We start from the raw sequence: 27,664 nt of genomic DNA on the forward strand, positions 1-27,664 counted from the left end.
TTAAGTCACCCTCCCCCCCCAATGCATGTATATTACCAGACTTAATTTTGATGGTGCTATTAGAATGCCTAGCTCACATAATAATACATAGAGCTTTTCATCCATAGAGCTCAACAAGTTTTATAAAGGAGGGGAATATTATCATCCCTATTTTACAGATGGGAAGACTGAGGCATAGAGTAGGGATGTGGCTTGACCAAGGTCACCCACCAAACCAATGGCAGAGCAAGGTAGTGACCCAGGTCTCCTGAGTCCTCGTCCAATGTGCTAACCACTGGGCGACACTATCTCCCACACTTTTTTTTTCCAACACAACTCCTATCGCATTCAGTGCACAGGAGGGATACAAGATATAATGTAATAATATCAGCAAAAGACATACCTTTAGCCCCCTCAGGGCCTGGTAGGATGTGAGATCAGCCACCATTGCTGCAGCGGGGATGGGTGGGTGGGGACACAAATGGGTAAAATGCATCTTTGCCCTGGAAGCTGTCAGCAGAGCTCATCTTCACCCAGTCTCTCTCTTCTCCTCCACTTACTTCTTCTAGTCTGACTGAATGGAGAATGAATCTGGTGGTGGGGGTTGAGCCCTTTCCCCCCAGTACCCCAGGACAGCACTTCACACCTAGTATGCTGATACCAAACGTGGGATATTTTCAAATTACTGAAAAAGTTGAAATGTGCAAGAAGGAAGGAAGGATGGAAGAAAAGTGTCTCATCTGGAGTATTACCACCTACTTTATAGTTAGTGATCTCTACAGATAAAATTTGAAGGGGGTTCTACTCAAATTCACCCCTTTTTTAATATTCTTTTCTGAGCAGCTCAACCCTAACTCAGATAAATACCCTTCAGTAAAAACATTAAGTTTGAGAAATGATGCACACAGCAATGGGAGTGAAAGCTGACAATTCTTCATCATCATTCAGCAGAGAGGAAGGGTACATCTATACTACCCGCCGGATCAGCGGGCAGTGTTTGATGTATCAAGGATCAATTTATCACGTCTCGTCTGGACGCAATAAATCGATCCGCTAATCGACGCCCATACTCCACCTCAGCAGGAGGAGTAAGCGGAGTCGACGGGGGAGCTGCAGCAGTCAACTCGCCGCCGTGAGGATGGCCAGGTAAGTCGAACTAAGATACTTTGACTTCAGCTACACTATTCGTGTAGCCGAAGTTGCGTATCTTAGTTCGAACCCCCCCCCCCCACTAGTGTAGCCCAGGCCAAGTGGCAGAGTGGCTAGGCCAATACCAGGGGTGTTGGGACAATTTTTATACTGGGGCAGCTGAGAGCCATTGAACCAAACTGTAAACCCTCTATATGATGGAAACCACTTCAAGCCAGGGGGTGTGGCAGCACCCCTAGTTTCAGCACCTCATGCCACTACTGTGGAACTTGGGAGATGGGGACTGAGTGCTTTGATCTTGAGCAAGTCACTTAGTGTCTCTGAACTTTATCTCCCTGTGTGTAAAATGGAGATAAGAGCCCTTCCTTAACTCAGAAGTATTGCAAGGATAAACTTAAAATGGTGAGGTGCTGAGACACTCAGGTGGTAGGAGCATGTAAGTTTCTAAGGTAATTAGACTTGCTCCTGATTTGTCTTCAGTGCTTTGGGGAGGAGGAGAAGTGATTGTGTGGGGCAGCAGCAACAGGGCAGGTCAGATGGGGAAAGCTAATGCAGCACAGAAGAGGGTGAACTGTAGTGGTGGGGGAATAGATGTATCTATTCCTGGACCTGCTGCAGCAGGAATTTACACTCATTATCTGTAATATGAGCATCTCATCTTTCATGATTATCTGTCTCTGATATCCACGTAGTTTGGAGGGCCCCCTCTTACCATGCTTTGTGACAGCCAGCAATCGTGCCCGAGCACCCTGGCCTGAAGTCTCCTGTCTGGTGTGCATTCACCCCGCTTTTCGTGAAAGCTGTTTCACTACCTGGCTGAGATACCACGGGAACCATTTACTCAAATTCCTTTGCTTATTTGGTCCATTTGGTTCTGGAGTAGCTGTTACACCTGCTAAAGGAAGGACTGAGGAAGTGTGGTGGAACTTCTTCCCAGCTTGCATCCTCTGCCTCCTCCCTAAGGAATCAAGGCTCGTGCTTGCTGTGTCTCCTCCTCCATTCTTCTGTTAGGGTTTTCTATAGGCGTGCTTAACTATCTCTGTTCCATAACCATTACTTCTAGCTGGACAGCTATGCGATCACACTTGGAGTTTTGCCACTGACTTCACTGGAGCCGGGATTTACACTGCTTGAATTTTATTATATTCTTCCATCTTTTATGAACTTTGATTCTGTGACTCAACTTCTGTACCTCCGGATAGCCCATGCGAGAATATGGGCAAGATCAGCTTAGGAGTTGATGTAATCTTACATCCCAACTGTGCACATGATCAGAGTCCAAATAGTATCACCAATGGCCGCAAGTAATTCTCAGCTATAACACTGAATGGCAGGCTCACCTGAGAGGTGGCTCACTTCTGATCAGGTTTCCATCGAGGACTGGGCATAGTTCAGTTCTGCCCTACAGAAGGCACTCTAAGGGCACAGTTTTCTTGTATAGAATCCCAGCATCCGAGTGAGTTTTAAACTACTTGGCCAGGAATCCAGGCCGTTTCCAGTGGCAACTTATTGTGTCCTTAAAAGGCAACTGAAATTTCTAGGAATTTAGTTAATAGTTACGGTAACATCTGTCTGTTAGTTCTGCAGTTTTTTATGGGAAAAGTTCCATCCGTTTCCAATTAAAACAAATGACTGTTATGGCCATTAAAGCGATCTTTGAATAGCAAAATTAATTCAAAAATTATTATTTGACACTCTCCTAGCCCCTCTCCCTTTCATTCATGGCACAGTGGTGTCATACTCTAATACAAAGAAAATAACTCAACACAAAATAAATTAAATATAATTACATGTTATTTGACAGGTACAAATTAATGTTTTATTAAATAAATACAGTAGATGACCAAAATTTGACTGCTGCAAATGGAAAATTACATTAGAGTGTATGATTCTAAGGTAATTATTGGTCATTTCAAATGATTTATTCCCTAAAACATAATGCAGAACACTAATTCCCTGTGAAATAAAGAAATTCAATGGCAAGAAAGTTAAGGGACATGTTTTATTTCATAGCTTTCTGCAAGCAAAATTGCTTTGATACAAAATGAGTTCAATGATACAGTGCTACCATCCACTCAAGCAAAAGAAAACCTCACATTTACTTTATATTGAATGCACTTTATATTGAATTCTTACAGTATAGTAGTTCTAATACCCAGAGTGTATCTGGCCTCATTTAAAGCAATGGCACAGAAATGCTGCAAGATATTGGAGTATCGTATGACTGGCAAGTGCGTAAGTAACTTTCTGTGAGTTCTCCAAGAGATGCTGCATAAATAATCGTAGTGTGAATGTGTTTTTTATTCCTTAGTAAGTTTGACATACATCCTTTAGTGTTCGTTTAGTTAGCTCAAAATGTGTAATTGTGTCTTTTGGCTTTTTTTAATTTTTATTTTTTTAAAGAAAAATCATGAGGTATCCTTTCCTGTTAACTAATGATGGAGTGATAGGCCTATTTGACTGAGGTTGCAGAGACTTAACTGTACATTCAGTACACTGCACATTTGGGAATTGTTTTAGTGTACTTTCTACACATTACTGTGTACAATTGTTAGTTAACATTAAAACTCTTTTCCCCTTCACATAGGATATGGCATAAACAAAAACAAAATCTGACAAAAATTATACACACAAAATAAAAAGACAAATACACAAATAAGGCCATCTGCAGAATTAAAAATCCACCTCTTGCAATATTTCACAATAATTTCTACATAATATTTTACATCTTACAAACTTAAATATTTAATGCACAAGGCAAAGACCTTTATGGAGCTGATCACATTATCTCTTGGAGGACTTGTCCAATTTGCTGACTGGTGGCCTCCTTTGGGGAGTTGGAATTTTGGAAGGCTTGCCTGATGCTGGCCGAGAACCTGCTCGGGGCTGTGGTCTGCTTGCATTGTGAACAGTCTCTGACGTATCTGAACACACAGACTGGATTTCTGAAATGTCAAAGTCAGATGCATCACTGCCTCGGCGGCTACTTGACCTACTGCCAGCCTTGCTTCCTGCTCGGCTTCCAGGTCTACTTGGAGTCCTCCTGGTGTCTGTAAGGAGAGGGGAAAGATGTCCATCGGCATTAGGGAGATGGGGTTGAAGGGGAGACATTTAGTGGGTGTTTTTACACACTTAGGACCTTAAATATTTCATAAGCCACCCTGGAACTCCCACTGGCACACAGGAAATGAGATCAGTATGTAGCCCTCAGGAAAAATATGTAAAGTCTGATCCTCCAAGCTGCCTGTGCTTAGCACTGCCACTTGAGGGACTGCATGGCTGGCTCCTTAAGGTGAGGAAATGAGCACAGAGGCAAACATTCTGCTAATCCTAAAACAGGGCATCTTTCTGAAAATGGCACTCTAGCTCGTGTGACTTGATACACAAGTTCCTGGTGAAATTCTTTGACCTGTGTTATGAAGAAGATCAGACTAGATGATCCATATGGTCCTGACCTGAAAATCTATGAGTCTATAAAACAATGCTATTTCTCCTAATAAAGAGAAAGGAATGTGTGGTTAAATACTGAGGTGTAATAAACTCAGCTGCTAGCTTTTCTCATAAAAACATATTATCCTGGCAGCTTCTATCAACTCATTAGTCTTGCAATATACCCTGGCTTTCTAAGTTTTTCCAAATCTAGATGCGGTCACTCTCCGACTTCTACGTGCTCATCAGGAATTTACACAGGCAACATGGACATTGCAAAAGAATTGCCCACCCTTTTAAAAATGTGGGCCTCTCTTCTGACTTATGTATTAAGCCAGGCCTGCACAACATATGGCCCGTGGGCCGCATGTGGCCTGCAGAGCCTCACTGTGCGGCCCGCGGGGGGATTCTAAATCCCCCACACACAGCGCTCTGCGGGGAGCCCAGAGCCCTTTAAATCCCAGCCGCAGCCGGGAGTCAGAGGGCTCTGGGCTGCCGGCAGCCGCAGGGAGCCCAGAGCCCTTTAAATCCCAGCCGCAGCCGGGAGTCAGAGAGCTCTGGGCTGCCTGCAGAGATTCCCAGCCGCGGCTGGGATTTAAAGGGCTCAGGGCTCCCCGTGGCTGCCGGCAGCCCAGAGCCCTTTGAATCCCAGCCCGCGGCCGCTGATTGCCCCCTCCCCGGACCCCTGCCCCAACTGCCCCCCAGGATCCCCACCCCCTATCTAAGCACCGCTGGTCCTTGTCCCCTGATACCCCTCTCCTGGGACCCTGCCCCTAACTGCCCCCTAGGACCCCACCCCCTGTCTAAATGCTGCTGCTCCTTGTCCCCCGATTGCCCCCTCCCGAGACCCCTGCCCCTAACTGCCCCTTGGGACCCCAGCCCCTATCTAAGCCTCCCTTCTCCTTGTCCCCAACTGCCCCCTCCTGAGACCCCCCCCCCAGCTTCCCCCCAGGACCCCACCCCCTACCTGTCCCCTGATAAACCTCTGGGACTCCCATGCCTATCCAAGTGCTGCCTGTCCCCTGACTGCCCCTCCGAAGCTCTGCCCCATCCAACCCCCTCTGCTCCCTGTCCCTTGACTGCCCCCCAGAACCCGCTACCCCTTCTCCAACCCCCAGTCTGCTTACCGTGCCACTCAGACCAGCGTGTCTGGCTCCGTGCAGCTCCACACAGTTGCTGCCATGCTCCCCCGTGGAGCTCACAGCCCCCACCCCCCAGCACCTGCCTTCCAGATTTGAACACCTCAAAATTCAGGAGTGCTCAAGCTCAGTTTGGGCAGCTTTTACTTCATTTCTCCCAAATCAAATATACTGATCCACTGTAACTTGCTGTAGAAAAAGTAGATAAAATTGAGCAAGAAATGCTTATTAGGACTGGAATTGCTATTTTCAACAGCCATTGCCTTTTTGTTTGTTAGAAAGGAAGACAGTGATATTGCATTGGCAAATTCCCTATAGAAAAAAAGAGTGGAACAAAATAATAATAAAGGCACCTCAACTTTTCCTCATTTATGGAGGACAGTCTTATAATATGCATCCAGATATCCTCCAATCACACAAGCTGAAAATTGTTCCACTTTACTGCAGCTCTGTAACCATATGGGAACCCAATCCTGTCTGTGTTTTGTGCACATCCAAAATTCCTGCTGAATGACCCGCCCTGGGAGCAAGTTACCAGTGACCCAGGGCTGGGGCAGCAGGAGGTGGGGGGGGCATTGGTGGGGGGGAGCCCAGCGCTGGGGCGGCAGGGGGTGTGGGTGGGTGGGGGGGAGCCCAGCGCTGGGTCAGCAGGAGGGTACAGGGGGGAGCCCAGGGATGGGAAGGGGGGGGCAGTCAAATTTTTTTTTGCTTGGGGCAGCAAAAAACCTAGAGCCGGCCCTGCCGGGTTCCCCCAGCTGCCGGAGCCCCAGGCCCTTTAATTTGACCCTGAGGGCTCCCAGCCACCCCTTTAGCTGGGAGCCCCTGGTTGATTTAAAATAAAGTATCACCTCCCCACCCCCAACTTTCCTTTTTGGCCCACAGCTGTTTTGGTGGGGCGGCGCTGGGGAAGGAGGGTTTGTTTCCGCAGGGCTGGGCAGCCCTGGGGCAGGGTGTTTCCGCGGGGCCGGGAGGTTTCGGCCCTCAGCTGTTTTCTTTGGAGGAATGTGGCTCTCGCCGCTTTACGAGTTGTGCAGGCCTGTATTAAGCACTAGCAGAATTGTAAATTGCTTCTTCACTCCAAAGATATACAGTTGTAAGACACAATGTGCTACTTGTACCCGGGAAATAAACAAGCAAGCAATAAGCCATGTTCGTACTGTTTAAAATGATTTCCTTCTTTCCAGTGGATGAATGAAGAAATCAATGTATACAAGGCCTGATAAAGTGAAATCTTGCTTATTAGGGGGAGGGATAGCTCAGTGGTTTGAGCATTGGCCTGCTAAACCCAGAGTTGTGAGTTCAATCCTTGAGGAGGCCACTTAGGGATCTGGGGCAAAAATTGGTCCTACTAGTGAAGGCAGGTGGCTGGACTCAATGACCTTTCGAGGTCCCTTCCAGTTCTAGGAGATTGGTATATCTCCAATTATTACCTTTTTTTATTCAATACATGCATGACATCTTTCATTTGTGTCAATGCAGTTCATGTGTCAGGTGGAAAAATCACAACAAGAATCTTAAATGGAATAAAGTTATATAGAGTAAAAGTTTCATTTTAATTATTAAAGAATCAACAAATCTGGCTTACTGTAAGTGCAAAGATATCCTGGTCTAAACATGTGCATTAAACTATTTCTTCTTGAAAAATAGTTTAAAAGATATGAACCATTTGGGTAGGAGTCTCCAGTCCTCCTAAATCCACTCTGCAAGTGCTGAATACAAGTGCAAGTGGCTCTGCTGCCTCCTATGCCAACCACCCAACCTCATCCCTTGCATAGAGGTGTGCTGGGGGCAGCAGGGCAGAACAGAGCTCAGATACTTCCATTTATCCACCAGTGTAATATCCCTGAGGGCCCTTACACCAGTGGTGTAAGTTGCAGCTGCTCCCCTGCGACTCTTATTTTCATCAGGGCCAGGTGGCTCATGGTCAGGGGACCACAGCTAGATCCCTGATGGCCAGCCACTCTCCAATGCATCTGAGCTCTGCAAGGATATAGCTAAGAATCTGCTCTTTTACTTCTAAATATTTCCTTAGTGGCTGCTAGGGGAACCATTATAAACTACAGGTGTTGCAATTCAGACATTAGCACAAATGTGCACATCACATAGAGAAATCATAGAATCATAGACTATCAGGGTTGGAAGGGACCTCGGGAGGTCATCTAGTCCAACCCCCTGCTCAAAGCAGGACTAATCCACAGCTAAATCATCCCAGCCAGGGCTTTGTCACGCCTGACCTTAAAAACATCTAAGGAAGGAGACTGGAAAAAAGCTAATGTAGTGCCCATCTTTAAAAAAGGGAAGAAGGAAGATCCAGGGAACTACAGGCCAGTCAGTCTCACCTCAGACCCTGGAAAAATCATGGAACAGGTCCTCAAGGAATCAATCCTGAACCACTTAAAGGAGGGGAAAGTGATCAGGAACAGTCAGCATGGATTCACCAAGGGCAAGTCATGCCTGACTAACCTAATTGCCTTCGATGATGAGATAACCGGCTCTGTGGATAAGGGGAAAGCAGTGGATGTGCTATTTCTGGACTTTAGCAAAGCTTTTGGTACAGTCTCCCACAGTATCTTGCCAGCAAGTTAAAGAAGTATGGGCTGGATGAATGGACGGTAAGGTGGATAGAAAACTGGCTAGATGGTCGGGCTCAACGGGTAGTGGTCAATGGTTCCATGTATAGTTGGCAGCCGGTATCAAGTGGAGTGCCCCAAGGGTCAGTGCTGGGGCCGGTTTTATTCAATATCTTCATTAACGATCCGGAGGATGGTGTGGACTGCACCCTTAGCAAGTTTGCAGATGACACTAAACTGGGAGGAGTGGTTGATACGCTGGAGGGTAGGGATAGGATACAGAGGGACCTAGACAAATTAGAGGATTGGGCCAAAAGAAATATGATGAGGTTCAACAAGGACAAGTGCAGAGTCCTGCACTTAGGACGGAAGAATCCCATGCACTGTTACAGACTAGGGACCGAATGGCTGGGCAGCAGTTCTGCAGAAAAGGACCTAGGGGTTACGGTGGACGAAAAGCTGAATATGAGTCAACAGTGTGCCCTTGTTGCCAAGAAGGCTAATGGCATTTTGGGTTGTATAAGTAGGGGCATTTCCAGCAGATCGAGGGATGTGATCATTCCCCTCTACTCAGCACTGGTGAGGCCTCATTTGGAGTACTGTGTCCAGTTTTGGGCCCCACACTACAAGAAGGATGTGGATAAATTGGAGAGAGTCCAGCGGAGGGCAACAAAAATGATTAGGGGGCTGGAGCACATGACTTATGAGGAGAGGCTGAGGGAACTGGGATTGTTTAGTCTGCAGAAGAGAAGAATGAGGGGGGATTTGATAGCTGCTTTCAACTACCTGAAAGGGGGTTCCAAAGAGGATGGATCTAGACTGTTCTCAGTGGTAGAAGATGACAGAACAAGGAGTAATGGTCTCAAGTTGCAGAGGGAGAGGTTTAAGTTGGATATTAGGAAAAACTTTTTCACTAGTAGGGTGGTGAAGAACTGGAATGGGTTACCTAGGGAGGTAGTGGAATCTCCTTCCTTAGAGGTTTTTAAGGTCAGGCTTGACAAAGCCCTGGCTGGGATGATTTAGTTGGGTTTGGTCCTGCTTTGAGCAGGGGGTTGGACTAGATGACCTCCTGAGGTCCCTTCCAACCCTGAGATTCTATGATTCTATGATTCCACCACCTCCCTAGGTAACCCATTCCAGTGCTTCACCACCCTCCTAATGAAAAAGTTTTTCCTAATATCCAACCTAAACCTCCCCCACTGCAACTTGAGACCATTACTCCTTGTTCTGTCATCTGCCACCACTGAGAACAGTCTAGATCCGTCCTCTCTGGAACTCCCTTTCAGGTAGTTGAAAGCAGCTATCAAATTCCCCCTCATTCTTCTCTTCTGCAGACTAAATAATCCCAGTTCCCTCAGCCTCTCCTCATAAATCATATGCTCCAGCCCCCTAATAATTTTTGTTGCCCTCCGCTGGACTCTTTCCAGTTTTTCCACATCCTTCTTGTAGTGTGGGGCCCAAAACTGGACACACCAATGCCGAACAGAGGGGAATGACAATGTCCCTCGATCTGCTGGCAATGATCCTACTTATACAGCCCAAAATGACATTAGCCTTCTTGGCAACAAGGGCACATTGTTCACTCATATCCAGCTTCTTGTCCACTGTAACCCCTAGGTCCTTTTCTGCAGAACTGCTGCCTAGCCAGTTCTGGTCCCTAGTCTGTAGGAGTGCATGGGATTGTTCCGTTCTAAGTGCAGGACTCTGCACTTGTCCTTGTTGAACCTCATCAGATTTCTTTTGACCCAGTCCTCTAATTTGTCTAGGTCCCTCTGTATGCTATCCCTACCTTCCAGCATATCTATCACGCCTCCCAGTTTAGTGTCATCTGCAAGTGATGACTAAATCTCAGTTTGTCCCCAGGTATTCTCTCCAGTGGTGGCAACCCTTGCAGTGTGCATCATATCAAGTTCTAAAATCAAAGCACTCACCTGCAAACTGCGCTCTAACTCTGGTAGCTGCTGTTGATATTAGGCTGTTGTCTTCTCCAGAGTGGAAACCTTTCCCTGACAGATATCCTGGCAGTCTAAGTTTGCTCCCTTGTATTGGTGTTCCCTACATAAGACAAATACAGTTATTTCATCTGTCATCACTGAGATGTATTGAATGGCTCTGAATTTGGAATTCTCTCATCTTCAGAACATGCATGCCAAATACAAAGTCTTGGCTGGAATAATCATTTAGTAATGAGAATAAATTGAACAAGTTTTTTAACATGTAGTGTCTAAAAAATATTAACTATAAAATAATTCAGTCTACTTAGCATCAACATTCTTTACATATGTATCAATATTTTTTTTTAAAAAAAGATCCTACCACTGTATATTTTAATTATCTTACCATATTAGGTTAGTTGAGGGTACAGTACTTAGCATATTACTAGAGAGAAGAAGCTTCATTTTACATGCCTATCTGGCCTAACCCATCTGCCCACGGTTATATGTGTGGAATGCTCTTGTTTTCATTTAAAGATTTTGGTGCAAAAAGCACAGACTTATGACATTTTGAAAACCGTCAAATCACCAGATTTTGAACCTCTTTGCACCAGAGCAGAAGAAAATGTGAGACTCTAATTTAGTTTAAAAATAATTGTTTTCTCCGTGGCCTTATGTTGTTTACAATGTTTCTACCCATAATCTTGTATTGCTGGTTTTCTAGCTCCTGAACTAGTAGGGGCCATGCAGTAACTCTTCTGTTTGTGGCCTGCCCTGGATGGAGTTTGTTTTATTTATTCAGAGGGAGATAAGGCACGACTGGATTAGCTCTCCAATTGCCATTTACGCTTTATTTATGACTTATGACATTTTGAAAACCGTCAAATCACCAGATTTTGAACCTCTTTGCACCAGAGCAGAAGAAAATGTGAGACTCTACTTTAGTTTAAAAATAATTGTTTTCTCCGTGGCCTTATGTTGTTTACAATGTTTCTACCCATAATCTTGTATTGCTGGTTTTCTAGCTCCTGAACTAGTAGGGGCCATGCAGTAACTCTTCTGTTTGTGGCCTGCCCTGGATGGAGTTTGTTTTATTTATTCAGAGGGAGATAAGGCACGACTGGAGTAGCCCTCCAATTGCCATTTACGCTTTATTTAATAAAATCTGCACATCACACCAGCTACTAGGGAAAACCACAACAATCATTTCAACTCAGTCAGCATAAAAGGACTAACCCACTAAAACAGGCTAAAGATGTAGCCTATCAGTCACTATGAATGCCTGAGAAATGCATTACCTCCTTCAGTTACTTGTGCCCCCTGCAACCTCAAAAGCACTAGGTTTTGAAACATTCATTTCTGACAGAGTGGGTTTTCACCCATGAAAACTCATGCTCCAATACTTCTGTTAGTCTATAAGGTGCCACAGAACTCTTTGTTGCTTTTTACAGATCCAGACTAACACAGCTACCCCTCTGATTCATTTTAAAAAAATTAATTGAAACTATAGACAGCACATGCAGCAGCCGGGAGATGTAGTAAAGGCCATTACAGCTCTGTCTCAGACACACTACTGGCGGTGGAGACACCATGTAGCATCCCATTACTCCACCAGGGAGACAAGAGAAGACAAGTTGACCCGCCATCCTGGAGGGCTCTGGGGACACTATCACTAAGAAATAAAATAATACTTTCCTGCAATTATCACATGTGGAAGTTCTTAAATTAATGCCACAGGTTCTCACTGGATTGCAAATTCAGCAAAAACATATGACTTTTCATTGGTCTTCCTGTACTACAAATTCACAGCTGTGATTTTAAGTACCATCAATTAACCTTATATGGATATTCAATTAACTAAGGGACCAAAGAAAATGAAAGCAAATGTATTAGAAATTAAAAGCTGTTTAATTTCTGAACTATGATTAAATCTTTTTTAATATATTAAAGCAATAGACCTAAATGCATACAGTAATATATAGTATTACACAAGGAATGCGTGAAAAGGATCTCTATGTGCTTTATGCATCACTGAGCAAAGCCATACAGAGTTATGTGAATTTAGCATTGAAAAGTGCCAGGCTGACAGCATTGGACATTGAAGTCCTCTATTTATGTCTGGAACAGATATACCAGAGGCAGTGGTAGTGCTAGCTTCCCCACACTAACCCATCAATGTGCCTTAACCCTGACCTAGAATGACAACTTTTAGGAGTGAGAAGACAATTTGGGGTCTGATCCAATTGGAGTCATTCCACTGACATCAATTGGTATTGGATCAGGTACTTAGGCTCCATGTCCATTCAAACCAGTCTGACTGCCAACGTGGGTGCTAATTATTACGTTAGTGGGTTTTTTTGTACTGTGCACAGGAAACGAGACCATCAAACTCATTTTCCATGAGTCACCAAACCGTGATCTCATTATAGCAATTGTGGGTCATTACTATCGTAAGCTGAATTTCAATTGCTGAAAGGATCCAATTATCAGTCTCCTGTGCCATCCTGCTCACAATGGAGTGGCATTTCCTCAGTCAGTAACTTCCTACTGCTGATCATAATTTATTAATCTCATGTCTGCATAGTATGAGTGCACAGTACACTAGAAGCACAGAAGAAACAATGTTGGGAAAGGAGTTCATGAAATGCCATCCATAAATCAAAGTGAAAGGTAGGGATTTTTCTAAATTTCATCATCCCAACTGGTATCATATTAATTGTCACTTTATAGCTTAATATTATTGATCAGTTATACTTTAAAGATATACTAATTAAAGAATCATAGGGAGAGTTTTTTTAAGACTAATATATTAAACACATTGAATAAAAGATCAGTTGAAGTTTAGAAAAAAGGATATAAAAATATTTGACAGAGGTCTAAAAGAGAGTGTATTAATATGCAAGGTACAGTGCAGCTGTGCAAATAATTGTAATGACTGTTAGTGAGTTCATAGTTTTAGTGAAGGAAGTTCATTAGACTAGAATCTCTGTCCTTACTGTACCTCTGAAGATGACCCTTGATATTCTGAGGACTCTGATGGTTTAGAAGGAGTTGACGTTTTGCGGTTTGTCAACCATGGTTTACCATAATTGCGTGTTAAATGATGGGGTGTCTGTATGAAACAATGGCAAATCAAAATATGAAGGACAGTAGATGGAAAACAATGTATTGGAGAGGGATATCCAGGGTACAGAGACCACATTTCACAGTTAATATATATAAAAAAAGAACTCAAAACAAAGCAGAAATCGATGACAAACAATCCGTAAAAAGAGGATGTACGATTTATTTCTGAAATGGAATGGAGAGGTGCATATTTGCTCCTTCAAAATGCACTCTTTGTTTGCTGATTTGCCCACACGGCACCATAAATGTATGGGAGTCTTTTCCAGTGTTGCAAAAGAGCAGCAAGTGTGAGACCAACACTGAAAACACCCCTCAAGAAGATGAAGAAAAATATAGATATTTCTTTCCTATAAATTCCCTCTTCTGTTAACAATGTTTAAAAGAGGAACAATCTATATCCCATTCATTGATTAATTCAGTGTCATGTATTCAGTCATACCTTGGGTGTACTTGTAGCAACTGCTTGTGGTGAAGCTCCCTGGCCAGCCTGACTTGATATAGAAGCAGATCTGTTGGGAGAAGCGCCCCTTGAAGAAGGTCGTGATCTACGACCTCTTGGACGGAAAGCAGCAACATTCTGACTTGCAGCATCTGCCAAAATGAACTTTTCACGCAGCTCCATGTTTGTCCTCCCTTTAGCTGCAGAACATCAAAGAGAGGGGGCAAGAAATCAGCTATGCAGATCAGTCACACGTCCGTTTGTCACCTCTTTTCTCATGCCATCTCCAGCACAGTATGACAACAAATAAAATGCATTACTGTGTAATGCATTCATTTTGGACACACGACAGTTCATGTGTAGAACATGCTTATTCTAGCATTTTAGGCTTGCAGGAATGAACCACTGTCAAAGGAATTCAGCATGATAATGGAATGCTCAACATGCGAAATCAACCAACTATTAACACATAGACATATCCTGATGATCTGCTTAACTAACACTACAACTACTCATAATAAATAACACTTGCTTGGATGGTCCAGAAAAAACTGCCAAGTACAATGGCAGGAAAGCAGCAAATATATTTATTCTACACTATGCATTACAGTAGTTTGGCAACAGCAATGATGACCACAAAACCAAAGCTATAATGAGGTAATCGATGGCTAAGCGCTCACACAGACATACAGGCACATACAAGAGAACATTCCAGAAGAATCAGATGCGTAGCATGTTAGTATTTTATTGTATCAGCATGAATGACAATTGTTTTTGACACACTTTTCAAGAGTGTCAAAAAAAAATTAGCATGTAAAGCATCAGCCCACGTAGAAAAATGTTAAGCCAAATGTGATGAGTTAAACATATTGTTAAATATATATATATTAAAGCAAGGGTAGGAAAGAAAGGAAGAGAAAGGCAGAGCAGGAGAGACGAAGAGAGAGGTTTGCCAACCTATGGTAGGCTGAGCGGTAATTGAAGAGTTTGATTCCGAACGTAACATTTTACTCCCATGATGATGAACTAGAAAAAATGACACAGGATATGGGTCACATTAAAGAAAATTGTTAGCAGGAGAAGAAATTAAGTACAGCAGTTGCATATGCAAGAGACTCAGAACACCAACCCAAAAGACAGAACTGAATGTAAAAGCTCTCAAAGTGTTCCTAGCCTAGCTCTCAAAGTTCCCCTAAGCAAAAAATAGTGCAGGAATAGACTTAGGAACAGTGACAAGTACCTTTCTGGAAGAAAGGGGCTTCTCTGCCAACATAAGAATGTAATATAAGATGAAACTGGGTTACATATAGTTACCATACATTTTAAGCTGTATATAATGAGAGCATTATGAAATATACAGTGTGTGAGTAGCTCCTGGCAGAGACTAAGGCTTAAGGAGGGGCCTGCTCCTGCTCCACTGAAGTCAATGACAGCTTTATCATTGACTTCAATGGGCGGTGTAATTTTAAGCACGTGAGCATCCCAAAGAGTTCAGTATTAACATGCTTTAAGCTATGCATGTACTTAACACCTTGTTAAACTGGGGCCCAGGCCCAGTGAGACCTACAGCAGGATTATACAGAGGGTGTTCCACACACATGTCCGAATTAGGGAGTGGGAAAGCCAAGGACCAGCACCAGCTCTCTGAGGGGAAGTAATAAGAATCTAATAATCAGATGTTTATTAATCACAATAGCAGTCAATTACAATCTGAGTAGGATGTGGAGCCCCAGGGAATAGCATGTCAAGAGTATAGCTGGTCAAAACATTTTTCAACAAAACTTTTTCCATTGAAAAATGCTATTTTGTCAATATCAAAATGTTATGTGAAAATGTATCAGCTTTGACAGAAGTTTTATCAGGAAGGTTTTTCAGGTCCAGGATATAATTTCTGGTGTGAGTGAGACAGAGTGACTCAATAGCCAGGTGATTAGGGCTCTCACCTGGGAGGTGGGAGCAGTGACTCTCCCACCTCCCAGGTGAGTGTGCTAACCACTGAGCTATTGGTGTGTGTGGGGGGGTGTCTCATGATTTTGTTGTTGTTGTTCTTTGCAAAATATTTCAAAAGGTCTCCGTTTATTCTTCATTAGAACAAAAAATTTTTTTTGAAACCTCAACATTTTAAATGAAACACAATTGTTTTCTGGCCAGCCCTACGCAAGAGTCCTGAGAGTAGGGTTTGAAATGTGGCGGTGGTATCTCTTGAATGCTGTTGGACATGTGAAATCATGCAGCACCTAATTCTCCACTGCCTTGCACTTTGTGGAGTCATTTACCCTATGCAGAGTGAGAGTAAAATGCTAGCAAATAAGAATGGTAGCAAAGATGTAAATGACCCTACTGACTTCCAGTTTCTGTCTCAGCAGGAATTGCAATACACTTCACTTCTCCTCGGGATATGAAATACCTGTGTTTTGATGGGCAGCAGGACTTTTTTGGAATACCATTAAAAACAGACATTTACAACACCTCACTTTCGACATTTTCTACTCCACTTGTGATACTCCCTTTACAGTACTTAAAATAGGAAATGCTGTTACTATTGTGGTAAAGATTTCCATCTGTGAATGGCATCCCCTGTTATTGCTTATGGGTTACTTTTTGTTCCCTGAAAGTTTCTTCTTTTTGTTTACGTTACCTACCCTACTGCAACAGTAACTGCAAAATACAAGTGATCTATTTATCTATTAAACTTTTATAATCCTGGGTCCAACCTAGCAGTTCTTAGGCAAAAAATGGGAGTGTTAGCAGAGTAAGTCTGAAGATGAGCATGCTCCCTACTCGTAGTGACTTATCTTTTTCCTCACCTTTCCCTTTAACTTTCCTATTCTATTGCTGTCTGATCCTATTACATTAGTTACTATACTCGTTACATAAAGAACTACATAAAGTTACTTGCTTTTAACTCACTCTGAACAGGTACAGTAACTATTACAATTTTCTAACTTTATCACTCTTGCTACTATTTGTCTTTTACCTCAATTGGCTATTTTGCCCCTTTCTCTTTTAGCTCCTGCTATTCCTGAGTCAGGCTTTAACTTCCTCTTGGCCAGAGAGAACCCACTATCCCATTGGGATGGGACTTCTTGCAAACATCCATCCCTCATTAAGCTGTTGCCAGTTTGTGAAGTAAAATCTGATGGAGCAACATGTTGTATACAATTGCCACTCTCCAGTTCCCAGCACAGAGCTGCTCTTTTGCTTGCTGCGCAAGGCTCAGAGCTATAAGAAGGGCTTCTGGGGAGAATGCCAGTGAGAACGCAGCATTACACAAGCAGAGTCTGGGGACAGGATGAGTCCCTAGGTCAGTCAGACCTTGTGGCTGTGACCCTTTGGTTCTGATTACCTTGTGCTGATTTATGGCTTTAAAACTTCACTCCTGCTGAGCAGATTTTAAAAACTGTTGCTACATTTTGTTTCTGCTGAGTCATACAACCAGTGTACATACCGTGTACTGCTGTGTACAAGCTCAATTTTTAGTTACACCAGTATAAACCTGGAATAACTCTACCGAAGGGATCAGAGTCACTCTGGTTTTAAACAGATGTTATGGAGCTGCGTTTGGCACTTAGGATTTTAAAATACACAAAACCAGAACTAGGAGGTATGCACTGAGTCACTATTTAAATAAATAACAGGTGTTTTATACTGTTCAATTTCTATCCTGCAAAAAAAATCCCAAATAGTTCTTGACAATGACTGCATCCCATTAATGATTTTAATGTCCGTTCTAAAACAACCTTCTTACATACCCCTGCAAGGATCATTTTTTACTAAGAATTCATCCAGTGCCATCCAGCCACCTCCAACACGAACCATTACCGTACTTCGCAAGATGCGAACCAGACGCAGCTGTTGAGAGTCTCCAAACTGTAAGAAGATTAAACAAAATGCTTAGGTTTTCAATAGTTCTCCACACATAAAATATGCATTTCAGCTCTGATGGGTTAAAATCATCCATTCAAAATTTGTTTTAATTTCTAATCATTAGTAAACTCTTAAAATATGATTTTTTATGAAAATTGTCAATGCTGTTAGGATTTCAAGGTGAACGCCACTGTATTAATCCAAAGAAATATGGTAAGATTGTGAAAAAAGGCTGCCAGGTTTAACTTTATGCTTGATTCTCAAGATTTTGTCTAATCTTGTAAAAGCAGCAAAATTAGTAATACAATAATTGGTTATGTTCTGCATTTGTATGAATTAATCAGCATAAAAACTTTCACTGAACTCTTTGTGCAATAGCAGGGATACAGTTTTCAAAGATATGAAACTTTCAGCTGAAAAGTGTGGGAAAACTGTTCAAATGATAGATCAGTGGGCTAGAATGCCAGATAAATCAGGGGAGCTTTACACTGCTCTGCTCATCAGCTGAGCACAAAAACACCTTACAGAGTCATTTTAACAGCTTGAAACCACCCTTCACCCAGGCCTGGGTGAAGGTGGAGTAGCTGGTAAAAAGGGGCTATGATTTGGGGCTTAAAACCACCTTCCCACCCCTCCTGTGTTGTGCTGACTGCTTATTTTGTGCTGCTGAAGACTGGGCCTAAAACGTTGTATAGTCTTGCAAAATGTTCAGTGTAGTTTGTATGAAATACCTTCAAAATCCTGCAGAATCCTCTGCACATCACTGGATCAAATTTGGATCAAGTCAGTAGTGACCAAAAGATATACCCTTCTCATTATTTGGTGGCCTGTGTGAAAACAACTGGCTGCTTTGATCCAGTTCCTACCAATGTCCAATAATCAAATAATATCACCTTTAGAACTGGCACATCTGCTGGCAGCCTCTGCAGCAAAGGCCAAGCATTTAGTTAGCATCGGAGTGAACTAAGCTTGAACCTCAAAACAGGTTTGACGCACTTTTGTTTAGTTGAGGGATTATTGTGCTCAGGTTTGCACAACTGTGACAACATGCTATATTTGTTATGTGGAAAACAGAAGAGACTGTGCTTTCCAGTGTTATCAATCCAAAACCATCCACAAGATCTAAATTAACTTAACACTCATAATTTCCTGAAGGATCCCACAAGCTCATGAAAATGGAACCAGAGGGATCCAACACCTTCTAGTTGATGGCACATGTTTAATTTGATATACAATTCTGAGGCCAAATCCCGACCTCTAGTCTGCATGCATGCAGAGCCTCGCTGAAGTCAATCGTAGTCAAATGCACACATCTTAGGTAGAATCTGACTGCTGGAGTAACAGTACCTATTTGCTCCAGTGAAGTGACAGAAACATGTTAAAGCCAAATCACACAAATGTGCTCCTTACTTGTTAAAAGACCTTTGGCACTGCTTAAGCAAAGTGGGCAAGAGAGAGCAGAAGGAATATTACTTCTGGGAACCAAACAATAGGAAGCTTACAAGCTTAATTTAATAATCAAAGAAAATTGTGTTCTAAATGAGCAAAATGTAAATTTAAATGAGCTCTATGTTAGATCAATGAGAAAGTACGTAGCCCACAAGTCTACACTAACTATTTTGCTTTGCCTATTAAGGAGGAGGTTTCTTCTTCTTTGTGAAGTCTTGAAGATCCTCTGGCTTTCAGCTTTTTAATACCCCATTTAGGCTCTGCGTTGCAGCCAGACTGAGGCATGGATACTTTAAAACCTGCTGCCAAGTAGCACAACTTCCAATGTGCTGCTTCCTTAATGATCCCGTTCCAGATTTTTATTAAAATATTTTGGATACAGACTTTCTTTGGTCAATATTTATTATTGTTTCACCTAACTTGAAATGAGAAACACCAAGCAGTTTAATAAATAGGTTTACAGGTTGTGTAGTGTCAACAAAGACAAAATTCTGCTCTTGGTTACAGCCATGTAAATCCATTGGTACCAGAACAGAATTTGGCCAAGCTTCTTTAGGAAATTTAGTATCCTTTGCTGAAATAATGTTTTGTAGCTTCTTGCAGCAATACACTTCAGTTAATCACATTAAATACTCTACTTTTCCTTTCTCAGACACAGGATGAGCACAATTTTCAAAAAGTCTTATCAAATCAAGGCCCTCTCTTTCTATATATTAACTCATTTAAAAAACTTAGGACAGAAGTAGGTAGGTAGGTAGGCAAAGGTAGGTGCTGAAGGCTACTCTTTGCTGAGCAGACACTATGCTATAATAATCTTTGCCAACAACATTTTAAAAGCCAAGGCAAAATTATCATTTCTGTAGTATGTTTAGCATTAGAACCCCTAAAATCATTTATTCATATAGTTGTTTTTTCCAAGAACATGAATAAGATGCTAGTGGTAACTTTAGTATTAGGTATTTTCATGTATTTACAAGGCAGGCAAGCTGCTTCTATATTTTAACAGGTTGTTTCAGTGTCCATCCTATGAAGGAGTCATTGATCTGCATTTCTTCCAATTAGTGTTGTATGGCACTTTCACAACCAGAGATGCTGATGACCAAACTAACAAGCTAGAAGTATTTTTAAACACAATTACTGTAAATCACAGCATTGGTATGATGGCATGTTTTAAAAATATTTTTGATGGGGGAATGGAAGCAGTCCAAATTTGAACTTCAAGTTTATTCTGCCAACTCAGTCCACACAGTTTTGTATTAAAGATATGTGCAATACATTGTGAACTGATTCTTAATCAATCTATTCATTTGATTTCTAATTTAATGCACTGAGATTTCTCAAGGATTCTGAAAATGGAATGGTAATAACTGACTAAGTAATATGATACAAGATAGAATTCTGAGGCATACTGCTGTAATATATTACATATAAAAAACTCTGGATAGTAGAATAATTAACACTCTTCGTAAATCATAATTAAAATGCAAAGAAACTTATCATATACATTGTTGCTGTCCATTATCTGGTTCCCTTAAAAGTAATCTCCTTAATGAGAATAAAGGCAAAATAAAAAGGGAGAAGGAGATCCTGAAACCAGGAACACTTTATAGCATTTACAGAAACAGCACAGCTGACCAACAATGAATTAGCTCAGGATGAAAGTATGGGAAAAGAGTGGCCATTGCAAGCTTAAATGACTATGCATTAGAAAAAAAAAATCCAGAAACTTCAGAACACATTCCACTGGTTTATACCTGATTTCCCAGGAAGAACTGATAAGAAATGAAAAATGGAAGAAAGACACAATTAGTTTAACAAGAAATTCTCTGTATGACTCAAGAACACATGCAAACTAACACACACATTGAAACTTCTAAATACAGGATCTAGTTTAGAGATGTGCAGGTAATTAGCTATCCAGAGTATGAACTTGGAAGGATTCATGAGTCCTTTGTTACCTTCCTGGTCCTTTTTTTCCTTTTAAAATCATCTGAAGATGTTCGATAGTCTGCCTTAGCCAAATAATGAGCACCTCACCTGAAAACGTTCTGGTTATTGAACCTGAGGGTAACAAATGACTTTCTCTGCAACATGGCAGATTCATCTCTGGTATCTGAACTGTTTTTAGGATACCTGGCACATTTCCTGTCTAGCTATTAGATGAAGGTACAGTATGCTGGAAAAAAGTAAAAAGAGGGGATGAGGATGATAAAAATGTTTGACCAAAGTATATTCTAAGAACAATACAGTCCCATGTGTTTAATCTGAATCTGTTTGGAAAATCCATTTTTACTCAGGTGTAAAAAAAAATCGATCAGTTAACAAGTCAATATATACTGGTATGTAGGACCAGCTACTGTTTAAATCGTTTTGCTATTTAGATATACAAATCTCTCTAAATACTGAGAAAAATGGTTTATTGTAGGTTCAGTGGAAAGTTAAACACATTATTAGTCTATATTTTCTAACACAAATTACTGATGTAAAGTTTAGTGAAGCTGAAACTACATAATTTCCAGGTAGACTTTGAGCAAACATAAGTATATGATACAAAGTTTCTGTAAATTAATGTAACCCAAATGCTCACATAGACCTGTTGCCTTGAGAATGTTTGGACTGAAAGAACCATTGAGGTGTTGTGAAGACTTACCCTGTACTTGTTATCCCCAATCTGCTCCACCTGGAATCGTTTTGCACATTTACATTTAGCTACCTGCCTTGTAACCTGCCAAAAACACAATTGGAATAATTATTTTAATGTTAATTATCACATTTCTGAGCCTTCAATAATTGGCAGAACTCAAGTTATATAGGAAGGAAAATAACATTAACGAAACTATTAAGTGTGTGATTCCAGTAGAACATATTAGTTATCTGAGAGCGATAACTATAGAGAGAGTACCTCATCTTCAATTTTGTCAGCATCTGTAAGAGGCTTGTATGCATCCTTGTTTGGATGAAGTGCTGCTACAAATTCATAGTAGTCAATGTACCCATCACCATCTCTATCAAAGATATCTGCCACTGCACTCATTTCAAGTCGGCTGGTAGGGAATTCTGTAAGACAAAAACATCACCAGGAGGTAAACCTTATAGATTTTCAATCCCATTAGAGTGACTGGATTTATCACAAATCTCAAAGATTTTTAGGCATTAATGACAAGTAATGTATACTAAAACATCAAGTACACTCAGAAAAAACAAAAATCTGAAAAGAGGTGGGGTGTCTCCAGTGCTGGCTAGATTATGGATAATAATGAAGACACTGGTGCATTTTTGGGAGAGAAGCCCAGTAATGAATGCGCCAAGCAACAGATGGAACGTTGAAAAAGCTTTCAAATGACATACAGTTCTACAGTCTTGTAGCATGCTTGACCTCAGAAGTGCAAAGCATACCACAAATCAACAAGTCAAGTTATTACTGGGGCAAGGTCATACAAGCATTTAAAGACAAATTACACATTTAGAATGCAAGGCGTAGAAGCTTCTGATATTGTTTTAAAAATGGAACTCTATAATCTGAAATCCTTCTTTGGTTGAGAACTCCTGCAGCAGCATGTTCATTGCTCACTCACAGACTGTGCAGGGAGATAAATAAAGTATTACAATATATAACCATCCAGCACGACTGATCAACAGCAACTACAGGCGTACACCACTTGAGCTAACAGGGTAGCTCTTTCAGCTGGTAGTAGTAGCAGAATCTTATCCTCAGATGTGGGCTAGTCATGAGAGGCAGATATGACCATACCCATATACAGTACGTTCCACACACACCATGTTTGTGGAAGCTCATTTTGATTATTTCAGGTGCAGAGGAGTTCTTATCTACATAAGGGCTACCATTTGTACTGACCAGGTGCTGTCAGCAGGAACACAACTCTGACCCTCTGACACAAAAAGCACAGGTCACCACCACCTGAGCAAAAGAAGTTGTTAGAAGTGGTAGGCTCTTATCTTTTATGTGGGCCAGCCACTAGAGGGGACATGATCACACACACTTAGTGTATTACATACACACAACATAGGAACAAAAATCTGTGTCATAATCTGACTTGCTCAAGAAAGGAGTGTCTAAATTTTAACAATGTTTTCAAGTAAAGCAATTATTGCTACTTTACCTTTATCTCAGAGTGATAATTTCTTTAAAAGTAAACTGATCTATTACCACATCAAGACTTACCTCAGATACAGTATGTTGCCAATATATTAGATGCATCTCATAATCTCATCAGTAACTTAATTTAGAACTTACTTGAAGAAAGAATTCCATCAATAAATTCCTGCCTCGTTATCTTTCCATCCTGATCTTTATCAATCCTCCTAAAGAAGTCCATTACTCGAGATTTCTTATGATTCATCCATCGCATATACTTTTTCCTCCAGATATCAAAATCAAAGTTGGCAAATTCCCTTAGCTTGAGGAAAGAGAGATGAGAGATGTTTTTCAAGTTTAAATGAACCACTTACAGAATAAGTAAGAGAGGTCATGTTGGCATGCTTTTAAATAACAGGCTCTTTAAAATGCCCACGTTTGTACTGAAATGGTTTGGTTCTATTCACTATTAAAATAGGACTAGCTGCTTTTTGCATGCACATATCAAGATGTTTCCATCTAACTATACATCATATAACAAAAATGTAAGGCTGGCATTACTATCGCTTTGTAACAGGAAATGCAGGGTTAAACAAAAATACACAAAGTATATAATATATATGCTGTGTGCTGACCTCTTCTAGTCTATCCAAAGCATCATTCAATTTTCTTCTTCTTTCCAAGGCTAGAAGCCAGACTTGCTGCCATTTGCTGACTAATAGGTTTATCCTTGGATTCTTGGTTTCAATTTGTGCCTGTGTTCCTGATGGATACATGCCTGCTGTTGGGGAACGTTTTCCTATTAAAATAGAATACAGGTTAGCATAGGCTTATTTTTCTCCATGTCCCAACCAATTTAAAACACAGTATATTTTCATGTGAATGATGATCAACCTCTTTAAAAAGACTCCTTTCTGCAACAAATAATGAGCCAAATCCTGGTCCCCACATTGTAATTAATGGGAGTTTTGCCATTGCCAGAGTAAGACAACATGATGGTTAAAACACCTGGGCCTTGTTTACATGACACTTTCCACTACTAGCCATACTTGTGAATTGGCACCAGCACAGAAAACTGTTTATAAATTGTCCCACTGCAAGCAAGGTCTGAGAGAGCACTGCAGAACAAATAGCCTCATTTTGGAGGCAGAGGTAGAGAGACAAAACTTTTAAATCATCTCACTCAAGGATTCTCTTTACATGAAACTCAGTTGGGAGACCTACTAAAATCCATGTCATTTCATGCAGGATAGGAGAGAGGGAATTCATTTGGTGGTGCTCTTCATAACCAATCAGTACAGTCTTGTGCTGCACTGTGCAGCTAGGTATTTCATCTTTTGGACGAGTCAGTAAAAAACAACAACAAACAACCCACCTTTACCAGCTAAAGACCATTAAAGGTCTCTCGGCACTTTTTGCAAGCGTGGGAGTATTAAAACACAACAGGGTTAAAAAAATTAACTTTATGAGTGACATTTTCAAGGAAGCCTCAGTCCAGCCTTTAATTTTGTTTCCACAATTTTGCATGCAAAATTATTAGCACTCCCAAAATGGTCATATGTTGGCACATAATTGGCATATACATACTCTTTGCAGGTGTCAACTCTATATTTGAGTTTACAAAAACCTACCACTAGGAAGGTACAGTACACACAAAACTGCACGTATAAAAATTAGCATCAGATCATAAAAATCAGTAGCAATGTGATGAAATGAAGCACAGATACTGGAATGCCTCATAAATGTTTATTAATAAATATAAATAGTTTTCTGCAATTATTCTACTAAAGAAATCATATTTTTCCACTATGTGAGAATGGAAAGCGACACTGATCATTTGTGACAGTCGCTTGTAAAAGGTTAAGAGGTATTCAAGTCTTATTGAAGAGAAATTAAAATAGTTCACTGTATATTTGGGAAGGAATTAGTACAAATTCTATTACAGTAGGTGTCATGTTTGCCTTGTTATGTATTGGCACAATTAGCTACAAAGTCTGTTACCAAATAGACACGTTCCTCTCAATGAAAAAACATATGACAAAGTAGTTAGAAAAACCAACGGAGGAATAATTTCACCTTCTTTTACCAAACTGTTCTGATAGTAATGACACCTAACAGTATTAGTTCATGAGAAATCAATCATTTATATTGGAAAAGTAATGATACATGCGACCTCCCCCCAAAATTCCATTACTTACTTCCTGTTCTCCCTTTATCTAGCACAGGAATATGAGACTGTATTGGAGTGGGTTCAACTGCCTTCCTTTTGTAGATCTTTGTGACTTTATCCACATCAGGCTGTTTTCTGGTCATTTCCTCCATAAACATCTGCAATTAAATGGTAGCTGCTTTAATTATCAATGCAGAAGAATAATTGACGAGAAAGACAACTAAAGAAAATAGAATTCCAAGTTACAGAGAAAGGGCAACTACTTGTCAGGAAAATTAGAGCAGGAGACACAAGAGACATTTCTCTTTCACTAAAATAATCCTATCATTCTAATTAAATATAAAATAAGTATTTTGTAGCTAAGAAATATTACCTATATGAACTTCTACCTACATTATGGCAGAGCTGCTAAAGGAAGTCTACATTTAAAAATATGTAGCCACACTTGGGCACTGGGTGTGATGTGCAAAAGACCCTGAATTCAAGAGCAGCTCCAGGTCCTTTGCTGTCCAGACTAACCAACAACAGCTCAGAGGAGAGTCAATTAGGATCTGACATGAAGCAAGGATGGTCACTTGCATAAAACATGTTTTAAAATTCACTTAGCAAAGCAGACAATGCAATGCTGGTTCTAGGCAGCAGCACTGCCTGATACTATAGGTACTTTTTAAATGTACAAGCAGCAGAGAGTCCTGTGGCACCTTATTGACTAACAGACAAAGTGGGTATACACCCACGAAAGCTCATGCTCCAATGTCTGTTAGTCTATAAGGTGCCACAGGACTCTGCTGCTTTTACAGATAGAGACTAACACGGCTACCCCTCTGATACTCGAAATGTACAGTGTCCTTATTCCTAACAAGCTGGTGCATGTTTTTAAAACATCACTGCATTTTCATTTGTCTGCTTTGCTTGAACAAGGCTGGGATCAATCATAGGGACAAGGAACGTACAATCAGGTATCTGGAAACTGGATCATTAAACATCCTGTAAATAACTAGAACCGGCTCATGTTTGATTATGTAGCAAATCTAAGATGCATGTATCAGTACAAAATCCTTAAGACATGTTTCACATTTTTCATGCCTTACCTGATGTTCGGCTATGAGTGCTTTAACATCCTCGATCTCCTGGGGGATGACCTCTTTATCTTTTTCACTAAGAGTAGTCTCTGCCCACTGCAACCAGGACAATAAGACTTCCAACAATTCCTGCTTAGCAATAAGTCCAGCCAGGGCTCCTGCCAGTCTCTGCTGATGTTGTTTTGCCCATGCTAATACCTTGATAAAAAGTCAATCCATGAATATTTCCACATCTGGTATGTTTCTTTTGAAAGTGCCCCATTTGCTTTTATCACAGAGCTTCCTCCCTCCTTTTCTGATTTAAACAAGTGTCAGGATTATCAGAGGTGCTGTGCACCTGGAGTTCCCAATTCAACCATGTTTCATCACAAGCATTAACCTCCAGGTTTTATTAAACTTCCACAATAGCGTCTTCTCACAGCATATTAAAGACTTAATCCTACACACCTTTCCTCACATAAATAGCCCCACTGAGATCACTGGAAATACTAGGCTAAGTGAATCAGGTAGAATCAGGTCCCCATTTTTGGACACTCTGGAAGCTGTATTTGGCTACTATTTGTTTTCCTTTAAAGGTTCTCTTTTCCAGTGGTTCTCAAACTGGGGGTCGGGACCTCTCAGGGGGTTGCAAGGTTATTACACGGGGGGTTGCGAGCTGTCAGCCTCCACCCCAAACCCCGCTTTGCCTCCAGCATTTATAATGGTGTTAAATATATTAAAAAGTGTTTTTAATTTATACGGGGGTGGGGAGGGGGTGCGCACTAAGAGGCTTGCTATGTGAAAGGGGTCACCAGTACAGAAGTTTGAGAACCACTGCTTTAAACTATAAACATAGACACAAAACTTCACCTCCAGAAGCTGAGCATGTATTCTCCACGGCATGCCCATTAGGGTTTGTCTACATGGCATTGCAGTCCAGACTACAGCGTGTGAACTCTAGAGTTCTCTAATGCGTCGTACTCCATCTATCTTGTGTAGACCCTGTAGGTGTGAACTAAAATCTACATAGTTCACATTACCATAATCCTGTTTTGTGGCTTATGGAAAGCTGCTGAACAATTTGGAAATCACTACTGGATTCATGGGGGCATTTTAAGAATATTTTGGAATCCAGTATCCTCTAACATGATTATTACTGAGCAACGACAGACTACTTTGTATATATCCTGATTGTTGTTTTTTTAATCCATTATACTCTCTCCCTTGATACTATGAATTTGCTGAGGAGAAATGGG

General features: G+C 41.2%; 1 protein-coding gene across 1 annotated transcript in view; it reads right to left on the bottom strand.

Moving 5' to 3' along the window:
- Positions 1 to 2,937: 2,937 nt before the first annotated feature.
- The window catches only part of DST (dystonin), a 440,007-nt gene continuing 415,280 nt past the window's right edge, over positions 2,938 to 27,664 (bottom strand). The window contains exons 92-104 of the mRNA XM_045009616.1: positions 26,439 to 26,627; positions 25,376 to 25,505; positions 23,813 to 23,976; positions 23,337 to 23,499; positions 21,984 to 22,138; positions 21,732 to 21,806; positions 20,836 to 20,853; positions 17,518 to 17,635; positions 14,723 to 14,791; positions 13,766 to 13,965; positions 13,202 to 13,312; positions 10,198 to 10,321; positions 2,938 to 4,178 (exon numbers count right to left, since the gene is read on the bottom strand). Of these exons, the coding sequence (XP_044865551.1) occupies positions 3,913 to 4,178; positions 10,198 to 10,321; positions 13,202 to 13,312; positions 13,766 to 13,965; positions 14,723 to 14,791; positions 17,518 to 17,635; positions 20,836 to 20,853; positions 21,732 to 21,806; positions 21,984 to 22,138; positions 23,337 to 23,499; positions 23,813 to 23,976; positions 25,376 to 25,505; positions 26,439 to 26,627 (1,782 nt within the window). The 3' untranslated portion in view covers positions 2,938 to 3,912. The remainder of the gene's footprint in view (positions 4,179 to 10,197; positions 10,322 to 13,201; positions 13,313 to 13,765; positions 13,966 to 14,722; positions 14,792 to 17,517; positions 17,636 to 20,835; positions 20,854 to 21,731; positions 21,807 to 21,983; positions 22,139 to 23,336; positions 23,500 to 23,812; positions 23,977 to 25,375; positions 25,506 to 26,438; positions 26,628 to 27,664) is intronic.

Source organism: Mauremys mutica, chromosome 3, assembly GCF_020497125.1.
Source record: "Mauremys mutica isolate MM-2020 ecotype Southern chromosome 3, ASM2049712v1, whole genome shotgun sequence".
Taxonomy (NCBI): Eukaryota; Metazoa; Chordata; order Testudines; family Geoemydidae; genus Mauremys; species Mauremys mutica.